The sequence below is a fragment of the Colius striatus genome, chromosome 1 (genome assembly GCF_028858725.1).
Source record: "Colius striatus isolate bColStr4 chromosome 1, bColStr4.1.hap1, whole genome shotgun sequence".
Classification (NCBI taxonomy): Eukaryota; Metazoa; Chordata; class Aves; order Coliiformes; family Coliidae; genus Colius; species Colius striatus.
In genome coordinates this window covers 190,462,808-190,487,254 of record NC_084759.1, presented here as the reverse complement: position 1 = coordinate 190,487,254, position 24,447 = coordinate 190,462,808, and the positions used below count along the sequence as shown (strand labels likewise).

The following is a 24,447-nucleotide window of genomic DNA, read 5'->3' as shown; positions in this document are numbered from 1 at the left end:
TAAAGGGCAGGGAATGAATAAATAGTGGCCCTTAAAGTGGAGGAGAGAGGAGCTGGAGATCATCCCCCATATAGTTAATTCAAGTTCCCTTTAAAGAATAATGACTGTAAGTTTAGATTTAATAGATTTGATTAGTTGATATGGAGTAGTATGTAATTTAGTAGCGATTTGTGCTTTGTATTTGACTAAATTTTTTAAAAACGTTTTAAAAATGTTTACACCTTCTCCACTCCCTCCACCCCTGTTAGAAAATAAACCCCAAGTTCTTGAGATCTTTCATAATGAAAGTTTTGGGGACGTTAGAGTTCCTTGAAGGTGGCAAGACTCACAAGAAATTAAAAATCTGCATTTAAGCTAATGGATTCTTCGCTTTTATGTGTATGAATATAGTTCTTGTTATCATGAATGAGAGTTAAATTCAAAAGCGAATAATTGTTTAGTAATGACACCTCAAGAGATGTAGTGGTTCATAGTAGAAAAGTAATTCCAGTTTCTGTTGCTGGTTCGGAAATCAAGAAGGAAACCTTTAGGGAAAGTTGACACTTTTTAATGAGTCCTATTTGAACATAGTGAGGAGTGTTCTATAGAAACTTAAATCAGTCTGCCTTTCAGGTTTTCAGTGCTTACTTTCATCAATTCAGAACAGTAAATGAAACTTTGTGAAAATGGGTAGGAAATTGAAAACACTATTTCAGTGTGTATTTGTTGAATTTCTGATTAGATGCATTTGGGGATATTAAAGCTGATGTGCAAATCACTGAGTGATTCTTCCTGCTCAGTAATATTAAAAAACCCCACCAAACCCAAACAGTAACCATCCCAACCCCTACCTTAGTTTTCGTACCCGGTTTTTAAAAATGCTCTGAAATCCATAGGCATCTCAATTTACAAAGCAAACTGTATTATCAGGTTCTGAGGAAAGGCAAGTTTGGAGGTACAAATTTTGTAGTTATCTAGCGGTACAGATTTGGGATTTGATGAGAGACATGCCTTCATGAAAAGGACTGTTTTTATGATGGGCGTTTTAATAGCTGTTACTTAGCAGATTACTGGTATTTTTTGTTTGTTTCTCACTGTTCATACATTGTAACTCCATCATACTAGAAGTTTCTTTATTCAGCGTAGTGTATAACACTTCCACATTCTACAATTTGCTGTATTTGTTTTCAACACAGTTATTTATATTTGCCATATGCTAAATGTGTCCTTTATTTGAAGTGAAGCACAGAATGATAACACTGATAATACTGAAAAATGAATGTTACTGAAACTAGAAGTGGCAACTGACAGAAGCAGAAAGGATGAATGTGAGCTAGCTAACCTAGGGAGATTTACAGTTGTCCAATAGCAAGAAAAATTGACATAAACAATTGTAATTTCATAAAGGTGTAATTATGTAAAATGTAAAAGCAATCTGTAAATGTCAGAACTTGAGGTCTTTATGCAGTAGTTTATAGACATTGAAACCCCACTGGCTATTGCTTGATGGGCAGAGGTTGGTATATTTTCAGTTTAATATTCAGTGCATATTAAAAAACATGAGGTGACAGGACTAGCACTAAGAAGAATTTATAGGTAAAGGAATAAGCATCTTGACTAATGAAAATGAGGCATTTATAGAGATTATGCTAAATGAATATCTCCCTTTCTGCCTAATCTTGGCCACAAAAATGAAATCACACTGAGCAAAAACTGAATCTTAATTGTAGCTGTAATGGATCAGACATGATCTGTGTTAAGGCTTGTGTTTCAATGCCCAGCAAAGCTGGTAATTTATATTGTTAACAGCCTTCCTACTTCTGTCACTTTTCAGCATGCCAGCAAGACATAAAACCTGGAGATTAAGGAAAGCTGATTCTCAAAAGGAAGCCTATGGGAGAAGGGTAGATGTTGATATTTTGGGCTTGTTTTCAAAGTAAAGTTTACAAGTATGTTTTTAGCTATAGATATCTCATGTGATGGGACTCTCAAGCACCTGGATATGAGACATATATGCCGAGACTTGAAAATTACAACAAGAGCTTTTAAAGTAAATAATGTTATTTTATTTAAAATTGAATTAAAATAGTAAATTTATTAATCTAGCAAAAACTTGAGGTGAGATTGAATAGAAACAACACAGGCTTAATCTGAACTTCCTCTCCCTATTGCATCCTTTCAGAGGATGCCTTTTACAGCCTTTCTTAAAGGCATGAGAAATTGTTGACTTCTGAGGTTATACTGAACTATATGGTCTGCTTGAGTTCCTTACAAAGTCTGTAATTTGTGTTGAGGCTTATCTTAAGAGCGATGTAGTCCTTTGGTTTAAGCTCTCTTTTCTCTGCTCTAGTTACCCTCTTCAGCATTCTAGCTTCTTGGGTAGAGCTTCTGGGGAAAGAACAAAGGTTCTTTTGCTTCAGAAGGTAACACTTGCTTGAGTACGTGTAATTGGGGCAAAGGATATAGCAACGTACACTTTACTGCTTCTTTGCAGCATTTTAAAGACATGTAGCACATACAGAAACAAATAATTGATAGGAGGTATAGCCTGTCACAGATCTGAATTAATTGTAACTAAGTTGTGTGATTTTCCGGCTCTATACTCTTCTCATGCTGCCCTTCCCATGATCAGATATATTGTGGCCTTAGGAGTGTTTGAAGATGCTAAGCAAGTTGAGGGATGAGGTTATGTGATATGGCAGGCATTTGCAGTATTTCTACATTTCTTGAGTTTTGCAGAGTTTTTATTAACTTTTGTGGTGGTTTATCGCTGCAGGGTGCCAGATGCTCACCAAGTCATTCTATCACTCCCCCTCCTAAACTGGACAGGGGAGAGAGAAATATAACAAGATGTTTGTGAGTCGAGATAAAAACAGGGAGATCACTCAGTAATTAATACCATGGGCAAATCAGACTCAACTTGGGGAGAAATAGTTTGATTTTATAAATGAACAATCAGAGCAGGGAACATGAGAAATAAAAGCAAATCTTAAAAAACCTCCCCCTACCCCTCCTCCTTTCCAAGACTCTCCTTCCTTCCCCCACAGTGGCAAAGGGAACGGGGGATGAGAGTTATGGTCAGTTCATTACAGATGGACTTTGCTGCTGCTTCTTCTCAGAGGGAGGCCTTCTCACACTTCCCACTGCTACAGTGTGAAGTCCCTCCCTTGCGAAATAATTCTCCATGAAGTTCTCCAGCGTGGGTCCTTCCCATGGGCTACAGTTCCTCATGAACTTCTCCAGCATGGGGCCTCCCATGGAGGCAGCTCCTCACACCCTGCCCCAACGTGGGTCATCCACCGGGAGAAGAGTCCTTCAGGTACTGACTGCTCCAGCCTGAGTCCCTCACAGGATCACAAGTCCTGACAGCAAATGTGCTCTGGCATGGGCTCTTCTTCCCATGGGCTCCCAAGTCCTGCCAGAAACTTGCTCCAGGGTGAGCTTCCCATGGAGTCACAGCCTCCTTCAGGCATCCACCTGGTCCGGCATGGGGTCCTCCACGGTCTGCAAGTGGGTCTCTGCTCCTTGGTGGCCTCCATGAGCTGCAGGAGAACAGCAGCCTCACCATGGTCCTCACCACAGGAAACAGGAATCTTTCTTCCAGTGCCAGGGCACTTCCTGCCCCTCATTCTCCACTGACCTTGTTGTCTGTGGAGATACTGTTCTCACATTCTCACTCGTTCTGCTGCTGCTGCAGTTCAGCAACTGAACAGCAACTTCTTCCCTATCTCAAATACTTCATTCACAGAGGTGTTACCTCGGTCACTAGTTGGCCAGGCCTGGGTCAGCTGTGGGTCCACCTTAGAATTAACTACATGAGTCCTATCAGCTACAGGGAAAGCTTCTGGCAGATCTTTGTTTAAAGAAGCCATCCCTGTAGCCCCCTCCTACCAAAACCTAGCTGAGACAAAACCTATACACCTGTACACTAGTTCTGAAGTATAAACCCCACACTGCAGCCTTAGGCAAGCTTAACAATTACATAGTCTTTTTTATGGTTGTGTTATTAGAAAAAATCTAAGCTAGATAAGTACTAATTTCTGTTATTTATTAATAAAAAGAATACTATGTTGATGAAATACTTCATTTGAAGAGCTGAAAAATTGTGGGAAAATCCGTCTCTTGAGGATAGAATGGTTTTATTTTATTGGAAGAGCTCCAATCACTAAGTGCTACATTGTCGTAGCTACTGTAAGTGAATTATATACTGGGTTGGTTTTAACATGTGCTAATACCCTGAAAATGCTTACTTTTGAAGAACTGAGAAGCTTACCTAGCAGTGGAAGTTAATGATGAATATTAGTATTCATTTATGCTTTTGTATGCATGTTTTTATACTAGTTAGTCTATGATATTAAAATTGTCGTTGTATAATTTTCAGGTGTCTTGTTTAAAATGTGCTCATCACTTGATCAATTATCTGATAGTTTCTTTAACTGTCTTTCAGATCTTTGAAAGAATTTTGTTTATCTGGGCAATACGTCATCCAGCCAGTGGATATGTTCAGGGCATAAATGATCTTGTTACTCCTTTTTTTGTAGTCTTCGTTTGTGAATATATAGGTAAGATTTGTCCTGATACTAAATTGTGAATTCTCTCTCTTCTAATTTATGTGTTTTTTCGGTGAAAATTTTAAATTGTACAGTTGAAATGAACAGATGTTTTTAAAAAATCAAAACTAGACAATAATGGAAGAGAAACCAAATCCACAGCAAAAGGAGGAAAAAACCCCATCAAACAAGGAAGACTTTTAAATGTGTGGTGGGGAAATTGAAGTACATTGAAGTGGATGAAACTAGATCTGTGACTGAAAGTATAGCAACCTGCAATTTGGATCTAAAAATTAAGGCATCAGTAAACATATTTCTCTGCTTAAGAAGTCTGATCTTCTGGGGCTTAGAACAATAGTATCATAAACATCTGAATTTCTGTGGAGTTAACGTCCTTATTTGTGAGCATACTTTTGGAATACTTTTTTATTTGTTGAACTCTGGCTAAATGCTCATCTCTTACTGAAACATTATTCACTTAAAGATTTAAATACTAATTATAAATTTATAGACATTAAGAGTGCGGGTAATTGTTATCCAGAAATCATTAATAATTTGTGCACAACTATGGATATGAAAGGTAAGGTTAAACAGTAAAAATGACAACATTGATCTGGTTTGAATTAAAACTGTTTTTCTGTTGCATTTCTGTTTGTCATGCACCCATACAATGAAAGTACACAATGCTTGTATGTGCAACTTCAGCAACTCATTTTCTGGGTCCTTCAATGCAGCTATATGTAGTGGATTCTTCCTAACTTCTGTGTGCAGGAGACCCACTGGTGTTTTAGTCCAGATTGATTAGATTTAATGAAGGACAGATTATCCTTGAGTGGATATAGAGGATCCATTTACTCATTTGCATGGCAACACCTCTGTTGCTTTGTTCATTTCTTGTTTCATAGGGGAACATTTCATTGCTAAGCAACTAATGACAACTACTGCTGCTTTCTCCCTAATCATATCTTAAGTAGAGTAGAGGCCTACTCCTGAGGGTACTTGCAGTTTCTGCCTTTTACTCCCTCATTTGACAGGTAATGAAAATGTTCTTAATGATCCTAGAACAGTAGGGTCTCTAGTAGACTTTAGGGTTGTTAATTGAAAAAAGAAGTTCAAATGAGATGTAATTAGAGAATTGATATTCCATGTTAAATAGACCATTTAATTAATATGGTAAATAAGTTTGTCTTTACCATCAATTTGCATTTGTAGACTCTGGAGATTGTTAATGTGTTTGCCAATTTATCAGTATTTTTATATCAAAGAACATAGGTGTTCCAGTAAGTGTCCAGTGAAGAAAGACAAAACTCAAGAACCAACAACTGTAAAAGATATATTGCCATTGAAAATGTATGTAACTCATAAAACTGTATTCTGAAAACTCATTTAAAAGCTAATATCTCTGTAATAAAAATAGAAAAATGAAGGTATTTTCTTCAATATAATAGTGGTCCTGGCTAAGTGCTAACAGCAGTTGCTTTCTCCAGTGACATATAAAACTTTCTAAGATTTGTCTTTAAATAGTGTTTTGATTTGAGTCTTTCTACTGCATTCAAGTTAGTGTGATTCAATCAAGGTAAGATGAATAAGAGTGTGCACTTTAACTTAAGCATTTTAACTATATAATGGAATTACAGGAGGATTCAAAGCTCAGCCTGTGAATTGTGCTGAAGTAATTTATATAGAAATAAATGCAGAATAACAGCAAAAATGTCTAAGCTGTTAATATATTTAATATTGGCTCTAGTATTGCTCTGTGTTTACCATTTTTTTTCTAGATCTTATTTCTTGTTCGATTATAAGGGAATATTGGTTTGTACCTTCAATTACTGTATTTATTGCTTTTTTTTTAACTTCAATGTTTTTTTCTCAGTTTAACTGAAGACTTTGTGTTGCAGTTCTGAGTCACTTGGATTCTGATTCATATCACTGGAAGTGATAATGGTTTTTATTTTATGTTCTTTTTATAGCTAAAAGGAAAGGAGGTCCCAAAGGATTATTAAAGATGAATAATAAATTATTATTATTAACAATGATTTCATGAATAGATCTATGCTGATTAGATCATTTGATGATATATCCTGATAACTTTTACATAGTTGCAGTTTTTTCAAATATTTTGGTGTAAGGAAAGCCATGTTTATTTTAGCTTTGTGACAGCTGTGAGAGACTTTAATCTTGCATAACAAATGTATGACATTTTCTAGTGATGAGAATCTTTCTGCTCTGCTATAGATATCCAGAAACCATTTGGAGAAGTGTTACTAAAAAGCTTTTGATGATACAAATGACATGTATGGAGGTGATAATTTACTTGCCTACTAAGATATTTTTTCATTCCATTCTGAATGCCAAAAAGTATGTTCGTGGGTCATTTTTTGAGGACCAAAGTCATAGATGCTTCGATGGTTTAGTATGGATTGAAGTACCTAATTTTAGCACATAGATTCACACATTGAGAATAGGTTGAATGACTGAGTGTAGGAATTGATTATGTTAAATTTTGAGAGCGTTCTTTCAACCAGTCTAAGAATGATTGGAACATAGTTCAGTAATGTGTCATTAGTTCTCTGCTCTGCAGTGAAAGCAGCATATTGTAACATTTTCACTAAGATAGAACTTGATTGTCAAAGCAAGCCAGGAGAGGCACTACCACAATTAGAGAAAGTTTCAGAGCGAGTAGATACTAGTCCCTGCTGGAATACAGTAGATTGAGGTTAGGATTTCTGGTCTAAATTAGGAGAAGGAGGAATTTAAACCTTACGTTTCTTGCAGTAGTTGATTGTCTGTGTCAGTCTCAACCTCTGTTTTTTTTCCCATGAAAAATGCTACCGATCTGTAAGCTTATTCTGACATAACTACTTGTTTGGAATTTCAAACACTAGTGATATCGGAGAACTATATTTTATTCTAACTCTCTATCTGACATAGCAGTGTTATACATTGTCAGAACAAATGCTGATTATTGTCGGCAGTTTTACTGAAAGCTCTGCATTTTTGTAGCATATCAGTTTGTGTCGAAATGAATCCTCATCCACGTGGATGAAGTTCCAGAGGAGATAAGATATACCATGTGACTGCTCACTCTTCGATAGCTTAATGTAGACAAGGAAATTTCACACTGGACTGCATGTCCTATTTCAAGTTGCTGCACATGTTGCTCTCTTTGTACATCTTCCTGTTGCTCAGAGTTTCTGTTGATTTACATTTTTAACAAGTGTTATATTGTACTACACAGTTGTGGTTTCTTGCTCACGAAAACAGACACACTTCACAAATCTGACATTTCAGGGCTACATCTGAATGTCAGCAATTGACTGGGTATGGTGTGTGTATCTAGAACCACAGAGGGGACCTGGATTTATTCACCATCCAGAGAGATGATAGCTCAAGAGAAATGCCATGATAATACGGATGCATATCAGGCCATTGCTACGTGGAATGGCTGTGTGAAACCACTTTGAGACCACTAGCAGTGTTGGATTAAGAGAAGATTAATCAGAAGTTAAGGGCAGAAAATGACCATCATTTTATGTTGGATAAAGAATGTCAAGAAAAATGAGGCTGCTGAAGACTAGAATGGCAGTTGAGATGTTGTCTGCAATATTGCAGTCGAGGAGACAGAGACAATTTCAGGATGTTGACAAGAACTCATGAATGGAAAAATTTGGAAAGAGACATCTTACCCTTGTAAGTATTTTTCCTGTGATCTTAAATCCTTTTGTAGAAGCCATTAAATGTAACTTTTGTTACCTAATGCTTTCTAAATAGATACTGTCACAACTTTATGGAATAATTAATCCAGATGCAAATCTGAATGTCGGTGGGATGAGATTTAGTCCCAGACCAGTGCTACTTATCAGAACATAAAGATCTTTTGTTCATGATAAAGCCTTTGTCTGTCTATAGCTCTCTTGCTCTACCTTTCTTTTTGTTCATAGAATCATAGAATGGTAGGGGTTGGAAGGGACCTTTAGAGACCACCTAGTCCACCCCCCCTGCAGAAGCAGGGTCACCTAGATCAGGTCGCGTAGGAACATGTCCAGGTGGGTCTTGAAGACCTCCAAGGAAGGAGACTCCACAACCCCTCTGGGCAGCCTGTGCCACTGCTCCATCACCCTCACAGTGAAATAGTTTTTTCTTATATTTAAGTGGAACTTTTTTTGTTCCAGCTTCGTTCCATTACCCCTTGTCCTGTTGCTAGATACAACAGAAAAAAGGGATGTCACAACCTCCTGACACCCACCCTTTAGTTATTTATAAATGTTAATAAGATCTCCCCTCAATCTCCTCTTCCCCAGACTAAACAGCCCCAGTTCCCACAGCCTTTCCTCATATGAAAGATGTTCCAGTCCCCTGATCATCTTGGTGGCCCTGCGCTGGACTCTCTCCAGCACTTTCCTGTCCCTGTTGAGCTGAGGAGCCCAGAACTGGACACAGTACTCCAGATGAGGCCTCACCAGGGCAGAGTAGAGAGGGAGAAGAATTTCCCTTGACCTGCTGGCCACACTCTTCTTGATGCATCCCAGGATGCCGTTGGCTTTCTCGGCCACGAGGGCACATTGCTGGCTCATATTTAGCTTATCAACCAGGACTCCCAGGGCTCTCAGCAGAGCTGCCCTGCAGCAGTTCAACCCCCAGCCTGTACTTTAGTCCCAGATCAGTGCTACTTATGAGAACATAAAGGTCTTTTGTTCATGGAAAAGCCGTTGTCTGTCTATAGCTCCCTTGCTCTACCTTTCTTTCTGTTCCCTCTTGTGTCACAGGAAGTCTTTCTGTCCTTAAAATGAGACTTCATACTAGCTATTGCCTGCCTTCCTTTTCAGTGTGTCTGCTGCAAATAATTAAATTTAAAACTATTATTTTTTTTTCTCCATTTTTTGAGTCTAAAATTGATATTTTCATGGTATAATTTAGTACTATTTCACAGCATTGTATTGTGATTTTATTGGAGGTAAATCCTCAATGTTTGTTTATAAAATATGAAAAAGTCATCAGTCTATCAGAAACAGGTCTTTTCAAGGGAGCTGTAATTTTTATGCAATAAATAAATCTTTTCAGAATGTATACAAAACTGAATTTCTGAATCATGAGCCACTAAGCCCAAGAGTAAAGAGTATTAACCCACTGACTCCAGAGAGCTGCTAGAAGATTTTTCTCATACTTATAGGGTTATAAAGTAAAGTTTTGGTTAGCATGCATTGCTTCATTTACAAGAACAAGCTGAAACCTTGATCACTATAGTATATAAATTAATCTGAGGTTTAGATTTTAAGACTAATTACACCTAGACCTTACTTATTCACTTCTACCAACTCACTAGTCTTTGGAGAATTATTAATAGAGCTCAGACACTGAGCTTTTGAGGACATAAAGTGGAAAAGATGTATCATATTAGTAGTTACTATACTTAGAAGAGACTAAGTGATACCGAAGGAACGACAAATTATTTTGATAAAACGGAAATTGTGCAAGGAGCTATAACTGGCTGATTTGGATGCTTCTCCTTCTCCCAGGCTCTTCAGGTTGTTGGAGACCGATGGAATCATCTTTGCTGTCTTCTGGTTTACCACGAAAGAAATTCTGGAAAACATCTCAGGACAGAGTGCTAAGGAATTTCAAGGATTTCTTCAGTTGGAGAGGTGAAAAGATTTTATTTGCAATTGTATAATCTGAACTTTTCTGATGATTTTGACATTGCACTTTGTAATAAACTTCTACTGTTATAACGTCTTGTTTAAATAAATACATGTATTTGAACGATACTGCATTAAAATGGTTTTATTTACACATTTGCTTGACATGAGTTATGGAACTTGCACAAATTAAATTTGCATAAGAGCATTTTCTTGTAAGTTATAAAAGTATTAAGAAAATATTTGCACATCTTAAAAAAAAGTTGTGAAAGTTGCATGAAAAAAATACTCCAAGTCATTTAAATCACTCTCTGTCATGAAAAATCAATACCACAAGTTCCATTTCATGGAATTTTCTTTCCATAGCACAAATCACTAGTAATGTAGTTTTAAGGTACAAAGATGTATTTCATTGCTACTTCTTAATAATTTCCGTGACTTTTTATAGTAATATTCATGATGTGTGAAGTTGACCAAAACTCTCATAAACATGAATGGTATTCTACAAATTGATCTTCAATAATTGAATGGAACACTGTTACCTGTGCAATTTGGGTGGACGAGGAAATGAAGAGAGCATACACAAACCTCTTTCGAGTTAGTCTGGAAAAATACTGAAAACCCAATACCATTTTCTGCATAAGTCCAGAAAACGTGTTCCTCTGTAAAAGACCTGCAACATACACGCGTTGCTTGGTGATCTGAAATTCTCCGAAGCACTCTTTGCTTTGACATATTATGGAACACATTATATGCACACGTAGATATATGTACCTATAACAAGCGCCCAAGTTGTTCAGCATTACCCTGACTTCCTTGGAGAGATCTGCCGTTCATTTTTTCCAATTCCTAGCAATATGTTCCCCCACTCTCACCCTGCTGATGCACCAATGTATTGTCCAGTGAAAGTATTTTGAAAGTGATGCAGAGTAATTGAAAAGAAGGAAGACTATTGAGGAGTAAGATAAGCAGCATTGGAATTTGGTTTTACACATTAATGATTGCTGCCATGGAAAGGATGAAGAAAGTCCACAAGTAAACAGAGATCTGTGTTGTGCCCATCCACAGTACTGAGGGGTTGGTGTTGGGGCTGAGTGGCAGCACTGCTTTTTACTGCAATGAGAAAGTAGCAAGAAATAATAGATACTGAAAGAATTCTAAAGGGTATTTTCTAACTCATTGTTAAATAGACTGTGGAGCTAAATAATATTTTGTTGTTTGTTTGTTATGATTTGGCTTCTTCTACTTTATTTAAGAGTTTCCTGAGGTGCTTTTTATAGGATTCATTTCCTCCTAACATCTTCTATTTTATACCACCTATCAGATTACTCAGTTGGAATTCAAACAGTCTTTTCATGCAGAAAGTACTAATTGCCCCATTTTTTAAGTCACTGCAACTTTTACACTCAGATGTTTATTGTCTTATTATAATTGATCTTTGTGAAAAAAGCAGTGTATTCTGAGGATTTGTAATCACTTCAAAAGGCATGCATATCCTTTAGTAGTTCAGAAGGCTGGATTTTGGTAATTCATGTTTTTTGTTTTGTGGTGTTCCCCCCTCCTTGAAATATTTTTTATTTGTAGTGAGAAAACCCCAGAGTTCCTACAAGTAAATTGCATGGCATCAAAGGAGATAAAAAATGCAGACTTAAATTTTAGAACTTTGAAAAAACCTTAGCACTCTTTTGATGCACTAGACCAGTTTATATTTTTTTTCATTTGTTTTTCTGTATATCTCACTTGAAATAAATGAATAATTCACAATATCTGAGCAGTTTTCTTTATTAATATATAATATAGTTTTTCAGGCCTAATTGGGCAAAGTAATCTTGCTGTTATATGTCCGTCTATTCACTTTAATCAAGGAAAAGAATCCATGGGAAAATAATTAACAGTGAATTATTTGTGGTGTTTGTGAGCTAGCAGTATTTGCCGTAATTTACAGCTGTGTCTAGGCTTGGTTAATAAAGCAGTATATTTGGAGGCATAGCAAACAAATATAAGGAGGATGTGAGTGGCATTGAGAGGATATCTCATGCTTATTTTTTGTGAAAGGTTAGAGAATGAGAGAAAATGAAGGAGAACAGATGTGTCTACAGAACTTGTGAAATTGAGAAAATTGCTTAGTAGGAGGACAATGAATTGTAAGTTACCTTTAATATTTTTGGTTTTATCTTTGGATATTTATGTTAGTTATTTACTTGTACAAATCCATCTTTATCTTTCAGCATGACTTCTTGAAATACTAATTTTTTAGTTGCAGTTAGATTAGTCCTGTAGTGAGTACTTTGTCTGGCTTAGAGTGATATAATTATTTTATTTAAGGACTATTTTTTCACATAGTTCTAATAATAAAAGCCCATATGAATGTAGTTGAGCCTTACCTTGGTATGCACTTTCTGTGTGGCTTTTTGTTAAGAATTTATTCTCTGCTGTTTTTCCCTAGTTGCTTAACCTACTGGAAGTCAATGGTGACTTTCAGTATCAAATTTGAGTGAATCTGTCTGCCTAAACTCTCTCTTAATCTGCTTTGGCCAAAAGGAGGTGATTTACTGAATTTAATTAGTGGATATTTAGCTAATGATACCAACCCAATTAGCGCTACTGTCACTTTTTGAAGTATAGTGACATTGAGAAGGTGTTAATGAGTGGCCATACACACATCTACAAGTAACTGTTTGGTGTAGTTGGGTGATAGTATTTCGCTATGTCTGTTTTACACACTAATATACTCAATTCACAATAAAGGCTTGTAACGATGTGAACTAATTTCTGATGTGCTGTAAATTCATCTTCCAGATCCCCTTTGCTATTTCAAGAGTTCAAGTTACTCTGCCTATTCTAGCTTTATTTCACTGGTCTTAACAGTGGAGCGTCATATTTGAATATTTCCTAATCAGGTTTAGTTGGGCAGAAAGTGGGTTTACTTGCTGTGTGCTTATACAGCTAAATCAGGGCTTGCTCCTGTCAAACTCTAGGTAGCTTTTCTTTCTCTTTTCCAACCCCATACGTGCCTTCGTGTCGTCTCTTTCATTAGCATTGCCTTTTTTTTCTGGCACAATGGATCAGTTTAGTTAAACTGGCAGAAAATGGACTTTGTAATCAAATGAGTAATTTAATATTCTGCTTTCATCTTGATCAGATATGGTCATCAGGACTGATGTGAAGGTAGGAGTATGGTAGGGAAAAAGGGAGAAACAAGATCTCTATTTAATTCTAGTCAGCTCTTAGACTATTCTAGCTGTATTATTAAACTGCATGCTCATGGTAAGTTACTGTGAATTCCACCTACTTTTTGCTTAGCAAGCTAGAGAGCACTTACAAAAACATCTCAAGAGACAGACGTAGGGTATGACAACCTGCTTTTCTAGTACTTTTCCTTTCTAGTACTGTCCTGAATCGCCATAATTTATTAGACAGTATTGTTTTACAAAAATTAGTCCTTTCCTTGTGTTTCAATTTTGATTTCACTTTCTTCCAGATACTGTCAAATTTCCAAGCTTATAATTAGATCAGTTCAGAAACCTTGGATGCACAGTTGCATGCAATAATCTTCTTGGTGAAAGTTTTGAGACTAACTGAAAAAAGTTTTTATCAGTAATTGTGGTAATAAAGCACTGTGAATGTAAGTTTCAACAGCTTCAACTTCAAGGGAAAAGAATAAAGAATACTGGAACATAACCAATCTTTTTTTTAGTCCCCCTGAAAATTCCCTTGAAAGTCCTTTGTTTAGCATATATAGAATTTGTTTTAATGTTAGTTCTGTCATATTTTCTATAGTATTAAATTTTTTAAGTAGTTCTATAGATCATTATAACCAAAGTGTTTGAAGTGGCATCTCATAGCAGTGAATGGAGAAAATAACTCCGTGTTGTGATAAAATATCATTCTTAGTTTAATTGCAGATGTATAGTAGTAATAGTGTTGGTTATTTAACTCACAAGACTATTTTGGTTAAGGAAGTAGGACATACTCTCAGCTTCATTAACTGTCAGGGAAATATTAGTGTATTTTAACTAAAACTTTTTTTGTGGATACTTTTAAAAAAGATTCCTATCTATTTGAAGTGGAATAAGCCTAATTAAAGTTAGAATTCTCTGTCTGGGGTTAACAGTTGCTGTCAGAAGTGAAAAAGAGATATTAAGATTATCCTAGTAAGTATATCCAACTGTTTAATTGCCTGCTATTTTTACTTCTTTAGAGAACAGTTTATATTTTGAGTAATGATATTAATGGCTCATAGTGGCTTATTAGTTTATGTTTTCTTTTTTAAAAAAGCCATAGCCAAAACTAAAACCCTGAAATTTTAAGATATATTAGTCTTTCATTTGCTTTTAAATTATCTTCAAAGAAAGAGCAATCCATATAACTAAAGAAAACAGATTCTTGAACGTTAATATAGAATAAGAAATAAAACACATTATGTAAAAATATATTTGGAAAAGAAAAGTTATTAATAGGAAGTCTATCATCATGTTGATTTAAAATGTAAAATGTGTGCAATTTTGAAGGTTAGTAGAGTTACCAGGGATGTCAGAAATCAGTGCATGAAACCAAAACACTGTGTTTTAGGTTGTAAAACATATAGAAGGAAAAAACCTCAAAGCTACAACCTGTTGAAAAATGAAGTAATAATATTTCAGCTCTATTATTAAATTAACTTTTCCGTTGCATTTATTCTTTGATACTTGAGTTGTCAATCTAAGTTAAAGTTCAGATGACGTGGGAAAAAGAACAACTGTTACAATTGTGTTCGTGTAGTACAGTTTTACAAAGCTTCTCCTCTGTCATTGCATCTAATTATAAAGAGTTTGCTTTGCATTTTCAAAGAGTAAACTTTTCTAAATCTTAATAGGATTACTGCATTGTTTTATAATTTTACTATTTACAGTCCAGATACTAATGATATTTTTGATTATTCAAACTATTTCAGACAATGCTGTCTTGAGTTTTACAGGTTTGAACTGTTATGTGTTCAATATACTTTTGTGGGCAAATTATCAAACTATAATTCACAATGACAGCTTGGTCATTCCTAACTTTTGTTGTTCTAAGCCAAATTAAATATTAATTATATGTTCAATAGAAAAGTTAGACAAAAAGGGAAGTGATGAATTTATACTAAGATTACATTAGAGATTGCTTGGGTATTTTAAATTTAAAAAGGTGTTTTCTTTTGAATACACCTTCATAGGAAAACTGTTATATTAAGTAACTTTCCCTTTCTTCGTGAGAAAAGAGGGAAGAATGTGTTTAAAAAAAAACCAAACAAACCCAAACCTGAAGAAAACCCCCAAGCTTCACTTCAAAAATTTTCTTTAAACATCAGCATTATTTTTGTAGGACTTATACTAAAGGGAAAGGACTTTTATGTACTTAAGAAAATACCTGAGTCGTTCAGACTTGTCGTGTTAGAAAAAGCTTTTCTTTTTCAGAGACATCTACATACTAAGTTGGTGTTCTGAGTCCCAAAGCTGTCACTTTACCGAAATAAGTATTTCAAAGCAACAATATGTCTAATTATCATATGGCAATATTTTCACTGAAAGAGTAGTAAGCAACAGTTGCTGCATCTGTTAAGTTTAAAATATCTTTTGTTGTTTAGATTGATTGTCTCATTTTTGAAGACTATTGAGAAACTAATCCACTTTTACTGTGAGGAAGCCATGAGAGATTAGTGAAAGATATTTTATTTGAAACTACAAACTGAAATTGTTGGATCATGGGAATAAATGGAAAACAAGATGTTCAATAATGGTAGAAGCAGTAAAATGCAATTGAAGAGAAACCAATTTCTACAGGTGTAAAAATGAAAGAACTGTGAAGAAGGAAAGTTAATTACAATTAATGAAACTATGGGAGAGACATGTATTCCAAAGGGAGCAGCATATTTTAGTTCTGGCTTGTGCATTCGTTTTACTCTCCCCGTGGTCTCAATGTAGTTTTAATTAATGATCATCTTTCTATAGTGAAGCAGCACAGAGGTGGTTATACTTTCAAATCTAAATCTTCTCAAGCATGCTTTCCAACAGACAGGGAAATTACTTTAATGGCTTTTGGCATCCAAATATCCCAACTTTATGTGTTTATTATGAAGTAACTTGCAGGAAGAAAGCTAAAAGAGAAAGAACTACTTAAGCAATGATAACATGCTGTACAAATGTCAGAAATATAACATTTAAATGGGGTTTCATAGATTAGTAGCATCTCAAGATTTTAGAGAAGATTTTCAGATTAGGTGGATCAGTGCTTTAAACATAGTTTTAAATAACTTTTTTTCTCTTCAGTGAGACAAGTTACTATTTTAAAAATTTCAAACCAAATTAAATACAGTTGTCAGAAGTTTGTATGCTGGAACTTTTTAATAGGCTTTAGCTGTAATTTAAATGCACACCATTTAAATTATAGTAATAATAAAATAATTGGTCTTTTTCATTAGCATATACATTGTTTTACTTGTTCTTAATCTGGGAAATGTGAAATTTTTCATTTTTACTTTAAGCTGTGGAAAACAAGTTATAAAACTAAAACAAAAAAATTAACTACATAAGCACAACAGCCAAAAAAAGAAAAAAAAAGTTTTCTTACAAACCAGTTGTTCTTTTATATGATTTACTTGTCTTATTTCATAAAACTAGAAAATATTTAATGCTTAAAAAACTTTAAGTTTTGTCAAAGACATTTCTGAACTGATTTATATGTTCTATCTTAAGCAAATTTTTATCTAAAAATTAACTATATTGCAGCACAACTGTAATTTAAAGTTACTACCTTTCTTACAGTAACACAGGAAAATAAAGAAAGCATACGCTTATTTTTTTATAAATTAAGCAGGTTTTTTTCATTTTACCGTGTGGTAGGATTATTTCTTTATCTTAATGATAAATACTTACACAGAATGTGAAAAAATATGGTTGAATCTCATGAATAAAGCAAGCCCTTGTGTCTTTGAGACAGATGCTTATGTAGCAGTTTCATTATGAAGCTGTAAATCACAGCAGATTAAGCTAGTTAAGAAATGCAATAAACAGTGGAAGAAGTAGTGTCTATGAGTCAAGAGTTTTTTCTCCTAAAATATGCTACTTTTAATTTGGTGTATGTAATTTGTACTCAAAAGTACAAATAATGGATGATGCTTCTGTTAAGAATAAGGTGAGAAGTTAGTAAGGTGCATTTCTTTCTTAATAGTTGTGAATGATGTGCTAAATGACAAAATAAAGAAGGAAGACATTTTGATTAAGAAATGTATGCGATATTGCATAGCTGGGATTTGTAGCAAACTACCACTGTCATAGTGCATACCATGTCACTAAAGAACAGTGATTTGCCTTAGTATCCATTTTTCCTTGAGAATTTATTCATTTGTTCAATTCAATGACAATAATAGATTAAAGTAAAAATTTCTTTGTCCGTGGGTGAATTTATACTTACATGGAGTTAGTGTCATATATAAATAGTTGTTGAGCTTCCTTGACAGTGGCAAGTGTTTCAGTCTTTCACCATGGAAAAAAAAAAAAAAGAATATTAAGAAATTTTTATATTTACATACAATTTCTCATATAATTTAATTACTTTTATAGTTATCCAAGTTAAAATAGAACCTTTAGCCTGTTGAGGTTACTCAAGTAATTTATTAAACCTATTACTGTTTATGACCTATTAGTTATACCTATTGTTTGTGTTCTTTCCTAATGTTTTATGTTAAATAGTTACATATTTAGTTATTTTTTAAAAAAATAATTTCAGGTAAACAATATTAATTTTCAGTACTTCTACAATTTACCCTTGCATATGCAGATACAGAGATTGGTTTTTAAAACTTATAAATACCTTTGACCTTTAATGCAGTTTGTTTTTCCCTCCCTTATCCAATAAATAATTCCTTTTAAAATCTATATTCATTTATAGATTCTTTTTGAAGTCTTTTACATTTAAAAAAATACTGTCCTTGAATGACTGTCTATGAAAAAGGACCTGTGTTCCTGGGGCTTGCTTTAGACTTGATTGGTTTACTGTTCTCTCATTCTTCCTGTTCTGTGCTCTGTGTTCTGTATTTATGTGCATATATAGTCTTGAAATCTTAAAAAATTAAATTATAGATAAGCAAAAACTAGATAATTTAAGAAGTGATTTGGGAGATATGTTCAACCTTTAATTTTTTTCACTTTCTATTCTCCAAGTACCGTTTGGATTTCTTGGGAAATTCCCTTATCAGACATTCTAAGAAAATGCTAGTTAGCATCCCATGCTCATCCTGCATACTGGATGCTGATTACTAGTCCTCTACTTTTGTATCACATGCACCACTTCTCTTTGGCAATCTATTTTGGTTCACAGCAGCAAGCCTTTTGAAGTGATTACTCTGAGAAGAATTTGTGCTGAATGTTATGTTCTTCAGTTGTTGCTAAAGTACATATTTAAGAAGAGTTGTCATAGTATAAACTTTGAAGACTCCTGTTTCACAACACTGTCGTACTCAAGGATGTGGCTTATATCTCTTTCTAAATGTAAACTAGGCAGATTTCTCACCTGTGTAAGAGGTTGCCAGTCATGTCTTTGGCATTACGCAAGTTCTGTGGGTCAAAGACCTGCTGGTGCCACCTGGTTTACTTATTTTTCTTTTGTATCCTGTTTTTTTGATAGAGTTGTTTCTTGTATCTGAATTGTTAAGCAGTAATCATGGTCTGCAGCCTGTGAGGATCTGATGTCTTTTGTTTAATTTGCAACATGAACTGACAAATGTCTGATTTAAAAAATAAAGTTGTTATGATTAACCACATTCCTATTTCTGTGTAGATACGTGCAGTGGATTGTGAGTAAGAATTAAGGACAAGTTCTAGACTGTTCAAGGGAGGAAAAAAATTGCCACTAGTCTAGAAGAAGCCTGAGTAGAAAAATCTTACTGGCAAGCGTGTAGACCCACTAAAGAAAGTCCCTCAGTGATTTACTAATTATTTTAATGCAGATTCGGGAATTGGACAATAAGTATATGAAGTATTTACTCTTTTGTGATAGAACAAATAGAGAATTCAAGTCATACATGAATTTTGAGCACAAAAATTAGGTCAAAATATTAAAGCTTACAGTGTTTTTAGTGATGTTGGTTTGCTGCCTTCTCCAAGTTAAAGAGATTATAACACTCCCCATGTGCAGTAAAATTATTTAGAAAATTAATAAAGGAAAATGATTAATGTTTAAAACATCATTCTTATACCATTCTATGAAGATATTTGTCTTGCTTCTTATTGCATCTCAAGCAAATGATGGTAGATTAACTGAAAACAAGTGTAAGATTATTAACAGTGTTAAAACACTAATCAGCAGTACATGGTGTATGTAAGAACATGACTGGTAATAAGGGAATATTTGAAATGTAGTAACATCATTGCCTAAGTCTGGAGTGAAGAGATAGCTGAGCGTTTTTATTTATTTATTTTATTTTACCTTTATGACTGCAGTATCACAAAGAAAGGGAAGTTTTTACTTTGATGATTAAACCTTAACATCTCAAAAGCTATTTCTATCAGATAGATACGTAATTAGGATTTTTTTTCTATGAGGGATATTGATGTGGTTATGTTCATGTTTAATTTTGTAATTGTTACTGAAATAATTTGCATTTAAATGCTCTATTATACCCTGATCTCCTTAGAAAAATATCGCCTTAGTGCAGCAGTGATTGAATAGCTGTTTCATAGGGCTTTTTGAAAAGTTCAGTTTGAAGTGAAATATCTAAGATCTTCTAGATGTGGAAGTATTACTGTGTACCTTTGCATGCAGTCATGTGCATATAGTTTTGTAGTTTGTATGCTTTGCTGGAAACTTTTAGATTAGGTCTGTCTGGAGATAAAACATTTGAAGTAGGTTACAACAAAGTAAAGTTGATATGGACAAGTACCTCTACATGTACAGACTTCTGGTTTCCTTGCACCTCTGCAATAATTCTCTCTAATTTAAACTTGAATTATATGGTAATACTTTTTATACATACTACATGAGATATACCTTTACACAAATTAGTGCTAAAACCCTGAAGTTTGAAGTTGTTCATGAAGTTAACCTTTCTAATGTATTACTTTGCATACTGGGTATATATAAAGAACAATCATAATTTATTGATGATCTTACAGTCTGTTTTGGGCTTCAGCACTGTGTCTTTCTGTCATGGTTCAGCCCAGCTAGCACAGAACCACCGTGACAGTCTCTCGCTTGGTGCTCCCATTTGCCCCCACCCTTGTTAGGATGGCAGAGGCCCTGGTGAAATGGGAGGAAAAAGATAACCGAGGTGGTTGTGGTTTAAGGCAAGGGCAGGGAGGATTTGCTGCCAATTATGATTCCAGGCAAAATAAACTCCAGTACTCAACTTAGAGAGGAAAGTAGGAAAGTTTATTCTACTACCTACAAGAAGCAGAACACAATAAAAGCAAAAAGGGAGTAGGATGATGAGATCTCCCTCCCCCATCCCTCCTTTCTTCCAGGGCCTAGCTCACTGCTCCTGGTATCTCTACCTCCTCCCTCAGCAGCTCAGGGGGCAGGGAATGGGGGATGTGGTCAGTCTCTCACAGATGGGCTCTGCTGCTTCTCTCTTCTCAGATGAAGACGACTCCTGGCATTCTTCCCCTGCGCCAAGACAGGATCCCTCCCCTGGGGCACAGTCCTTAATGAACTCCTTTAACGTGGGTTCTTCCCAACACCTACAGCTTCTGCTGATACAGGGTCCCTCACACGTGACGCAGTCCTTGGTGAATATCTCTGGCATGGATTCTTCGCCACGGTTGCAGTTTCTGCAGATACAAGGTCCCTCCCTCAGGACAAGGCCTCTTCTGGGCATAATTTTAATCTACTTTGTCGTGGATTCCTCCCCACAGTTACAGCTTCTGTGAAAATTAGGTCTCTCCCATGGGACACAGCCTTCTCCAGCCATAGTGATACAGAGTCCCTCCCTCGGGACATGGCCTCCTCCGGCCATAGTTTTAACAAAGAAAATCACTGCCCCTGGCTTGGGCTCTGTAACGAAGTGATTGGGTCCCTTCCACAGCACACAGTCTCCTCCAGCCATAGTCACTGCCCCTAGCGTGGGATCCTTAATGAAGTGAATCACTGCCCCTGGCATGGGATCTTCTTTATCAAATGAGTCTCTACCTTTGATGTGGGGTTCCTAGCAAAGAGTTTTGAGCAATTTCTTACAGGAGCCATCTTTACAGCCCCTTTTCCTTTACCAGAAAAGCCTGTTATGTCAAACCATGACACTTCTTATACCACCATCCATTTTGTTCCCTACCTCTCACTCCAGTGAATTAATGAGTCTTGCCTGATTCTTAATGATGAGGCACCATTTCAAGCCCAAAAGTTAAAACAGAAAGCCATTTAATTTTCTTATGAAGTAGTGTTCTTGGGAAGAATATATGCATTCCTTAATAGAAATATATTTTTATGTGAGCTTGCTTAGAGTAATGAAGTAGTAAAGCTATGAAGTTACATTAATTCCTTTCCCATTTTGTAAGACTGAATATTGGCGTGGATGTAACACATGTAGAGAAATTCTGAGTGCTGGTTGTGTTTCTGTTGCTTGCATTTGAATGTAGTTGGACCATTTGAATGCATTGAGAGGGCTGCTACTTACTGTAGCAATATCAAAGTGATGGAGCAACTCATCCTGAATGTTATCAGTGAATATGTGAAGGATAAGTTGGTTATCGGGGGAGTCAACATGGCTTCACCAAGGGGAAATCCTGTTTGACCAACCTGATAGCCTTCTATGAGTGCATAACTGGCTGGCTAGATGAGGGGAGAGCAGCGGATGTCATCTACCTTGACTTCAGCAAGGCTTTTGACACTGTCTCCCACAACATCCTCATCAGAAAGCTCAGACACTTTGGGTTGGATGAGTGGACAGTGAGGTGGATCAAGAACTGAATGACAGAGCCCAGAGGATGGTGATCAGTGGCACAGAGTCGAGTTGGAGGCCTGTGGCCAGGGATCGATTCTGGGGCCAGTCTTGTTCAACATCTTCATCAATGACCTGGATGAGGAGACAGAGTGTACCCTCAGCAAGTTGGCTGATGACACCAAACTGGGAGGACTGGCTGATTCCCCAGAAGGCTGTGCTGCCATTCAGCGGGATCTTGACCGGCTCAAGAGTTGGGCAGAGAGGAACCTCATGAGGTTCTACAAGGACAAGTGCAGAGGCCTGGACCTGGGGAGGAACAACCCCATGCACCAGTACAGGCTGGGGGTTGAACTGCTGGAAAGCAGCTCTGCAGAGAGAGACCTGGAAGTCCTGGTTGATCATAAACTGAACATGAGCCAGCAATGTGCCCTCATGGGCAAAGCCAGTGGCATCCTGGGATGCTTCAAGAAGAGTGTGGCCAGCAGGTCAAGGGAGGTTCTTCTTCCTCTCTACTCTGCCCTGGTGAGGCCTCATCTGGAGTCCTGTGTCCAGTTCTGGGCTCCTCAGCTCAAGAGGGACAGGGAAGTGCTGGAGAGAGTCCAGCACAGGGCCACCAAAATGATGATGGGACTGGAACATCTTTCATATGAGGAAAGGCTGTGGGAACTGGGGCTGTTTAGTCTGGGGAAGAGGAGATTGAGGAGAAATCTTATTAACATTTATAAATAACTAAAGGGTGGGTGTCAGGAGGTTGCGACATCCCTTTTTTCCATTGTATCTAGCAACAGGACAAGGGGTAATGGGATGAAGCTGGAACACAAAAAGTTCCACTTAAACATAAGAAAAAACTTTCACTGTGAGGGTGAGGGAGCCCTGGCACAGGCTGCCCAGAGGGGTTGTGGAGTCTCCTTCCTTGGAGATCTTCAAGACTCACCTGGACATGTTTCCCTACGACCTGATCTAGGTGACCCTGCTTCTGCAGGTAGGTTGGACTAGATGATCTCTAAAGGTCCCTTCCAACCTGTACAATTCTATGATTCTATGATTAACCCATTTTAATAATGTCACAGATTTTAAGTGGTTTTATTTTGAAATGTGATTTCTTTATTGATAAAATTTATGCTGAAATTCAAATTTTTCCAATTATTTAATGAAGAAAATTGTATTATATAATTCCATCTGCCTGTAGTGGCAGGTGATTTTACCCCATCTTTACTGGAAGTGTGGAATTTAAGTGTGTTTTAGAAGAAAATAAATACATCTAAAATATCAAATATGAACATTATTTAACTACTTCCACCAAAACTATCATCTAGACTCAATTTCGTATTAAAATCTGGTTTTAATGGAGGGTAGTCATTATCATCTATTTATCATGTTTATTTTTTACTGTCATTGAAAAAAATATTTTGAAGTAGATGTAAGTAGTAATTTTAAAATTTTTCATTTTATCCTTATGTCTCTGCCTTTGGGAGTGGATCCAGTTGAAGCTTTTTAGAAAAAGTTACTCATTCTTTCCTCACTGTGGGAAGTTTCAGAAGCATACACTGGGAATGAGGGAAGAGCAGCTAATGTCATGCTTACAGCAATGCACATATTCAGATCAGCATGTCATTGACTCCATACTACAGCAGTTTTCCTCCAGGCAACTATTTTACTGTCTTCTGCAATTGCATAGATAAAGATCTCTGCAGGAAATTGAAGAAAATGAGAAACATTACTGTGAGACTTTGTAATCGGAAATTTTATGTGGTGAACTTTTTTCCCCAGATCTTGATACATGTGTACATTGGCCAGCTATTTTCTTTTATATTGTTGTTATTTAATCTTTATATTGCTGTCTATTCAGATTTCACTTACTGAAAGTAGATTTAAAGTTAACGAAACCCAGAATTTGCAGTTCTGTTTGCAAGTACAAGTCTTAAATTGAAATAATGTCTAATGTACTTTTAGGCTGGTTATTTTTACTTCCTCCATTGTTTTTTCTGAATTCTCTTCTACTTTTTCTGAACTTCTATAGTGTGTTTATTTCTTCATCCAAATAAGAAGGAAAAAAAAAAGGAGGTAACACCCAGCTTTATTGCTTTTACCCCTTAAAAAAACTGTGGAAAAAGCAGCAGTGTGCACTATGTTCCTACACAAATACATAGACTGTTATTTTACATATTATTTTGCCAACGAAATGTTCTTTAATTGGAGCTTGTCATGAAAACGGATGACCTTTTACTTCAGCTATAGTGTGGAAAAGGGTCATCCAGATATTCAGAGTCAGTTTTGAACTTCCCCAATGAAGTGCAGCAAGGTAAGGTGAACTGATGCAGCAAAACCCATTGCACTGAGCACTTTCTTTTTTCATGGGTTTGGTGATGTTATGCTTCTTTATTAGATTTCA

At 36.0% G+C, this 24,447-nt stretch overlaps 1 protein-coding gene across 2 annotated transcripts in view; it reads left to right on the top strand.

Moving 5' to 3' along the window:
* Positions 1-24,447, top strand: part of TBC1D22A (TBC1 domain family member 22A) — a 175,131-nt gene that overhangs the window by 39,317 nt on the left and 111,367 nt on the right. For both annotated transcript variants that reach the window (XM_062018451.1, XM_062018444.1), the window contains exon 8: positions 4,427-4,541. In XM_062018451.1, the coding sequence (XP_061874435.1) occupies positions 4,427-4,541 (115 nt within the window). The remainder of the gene's footprint in view (positions 1-4,426; positions 4,542-24,447) is intronic.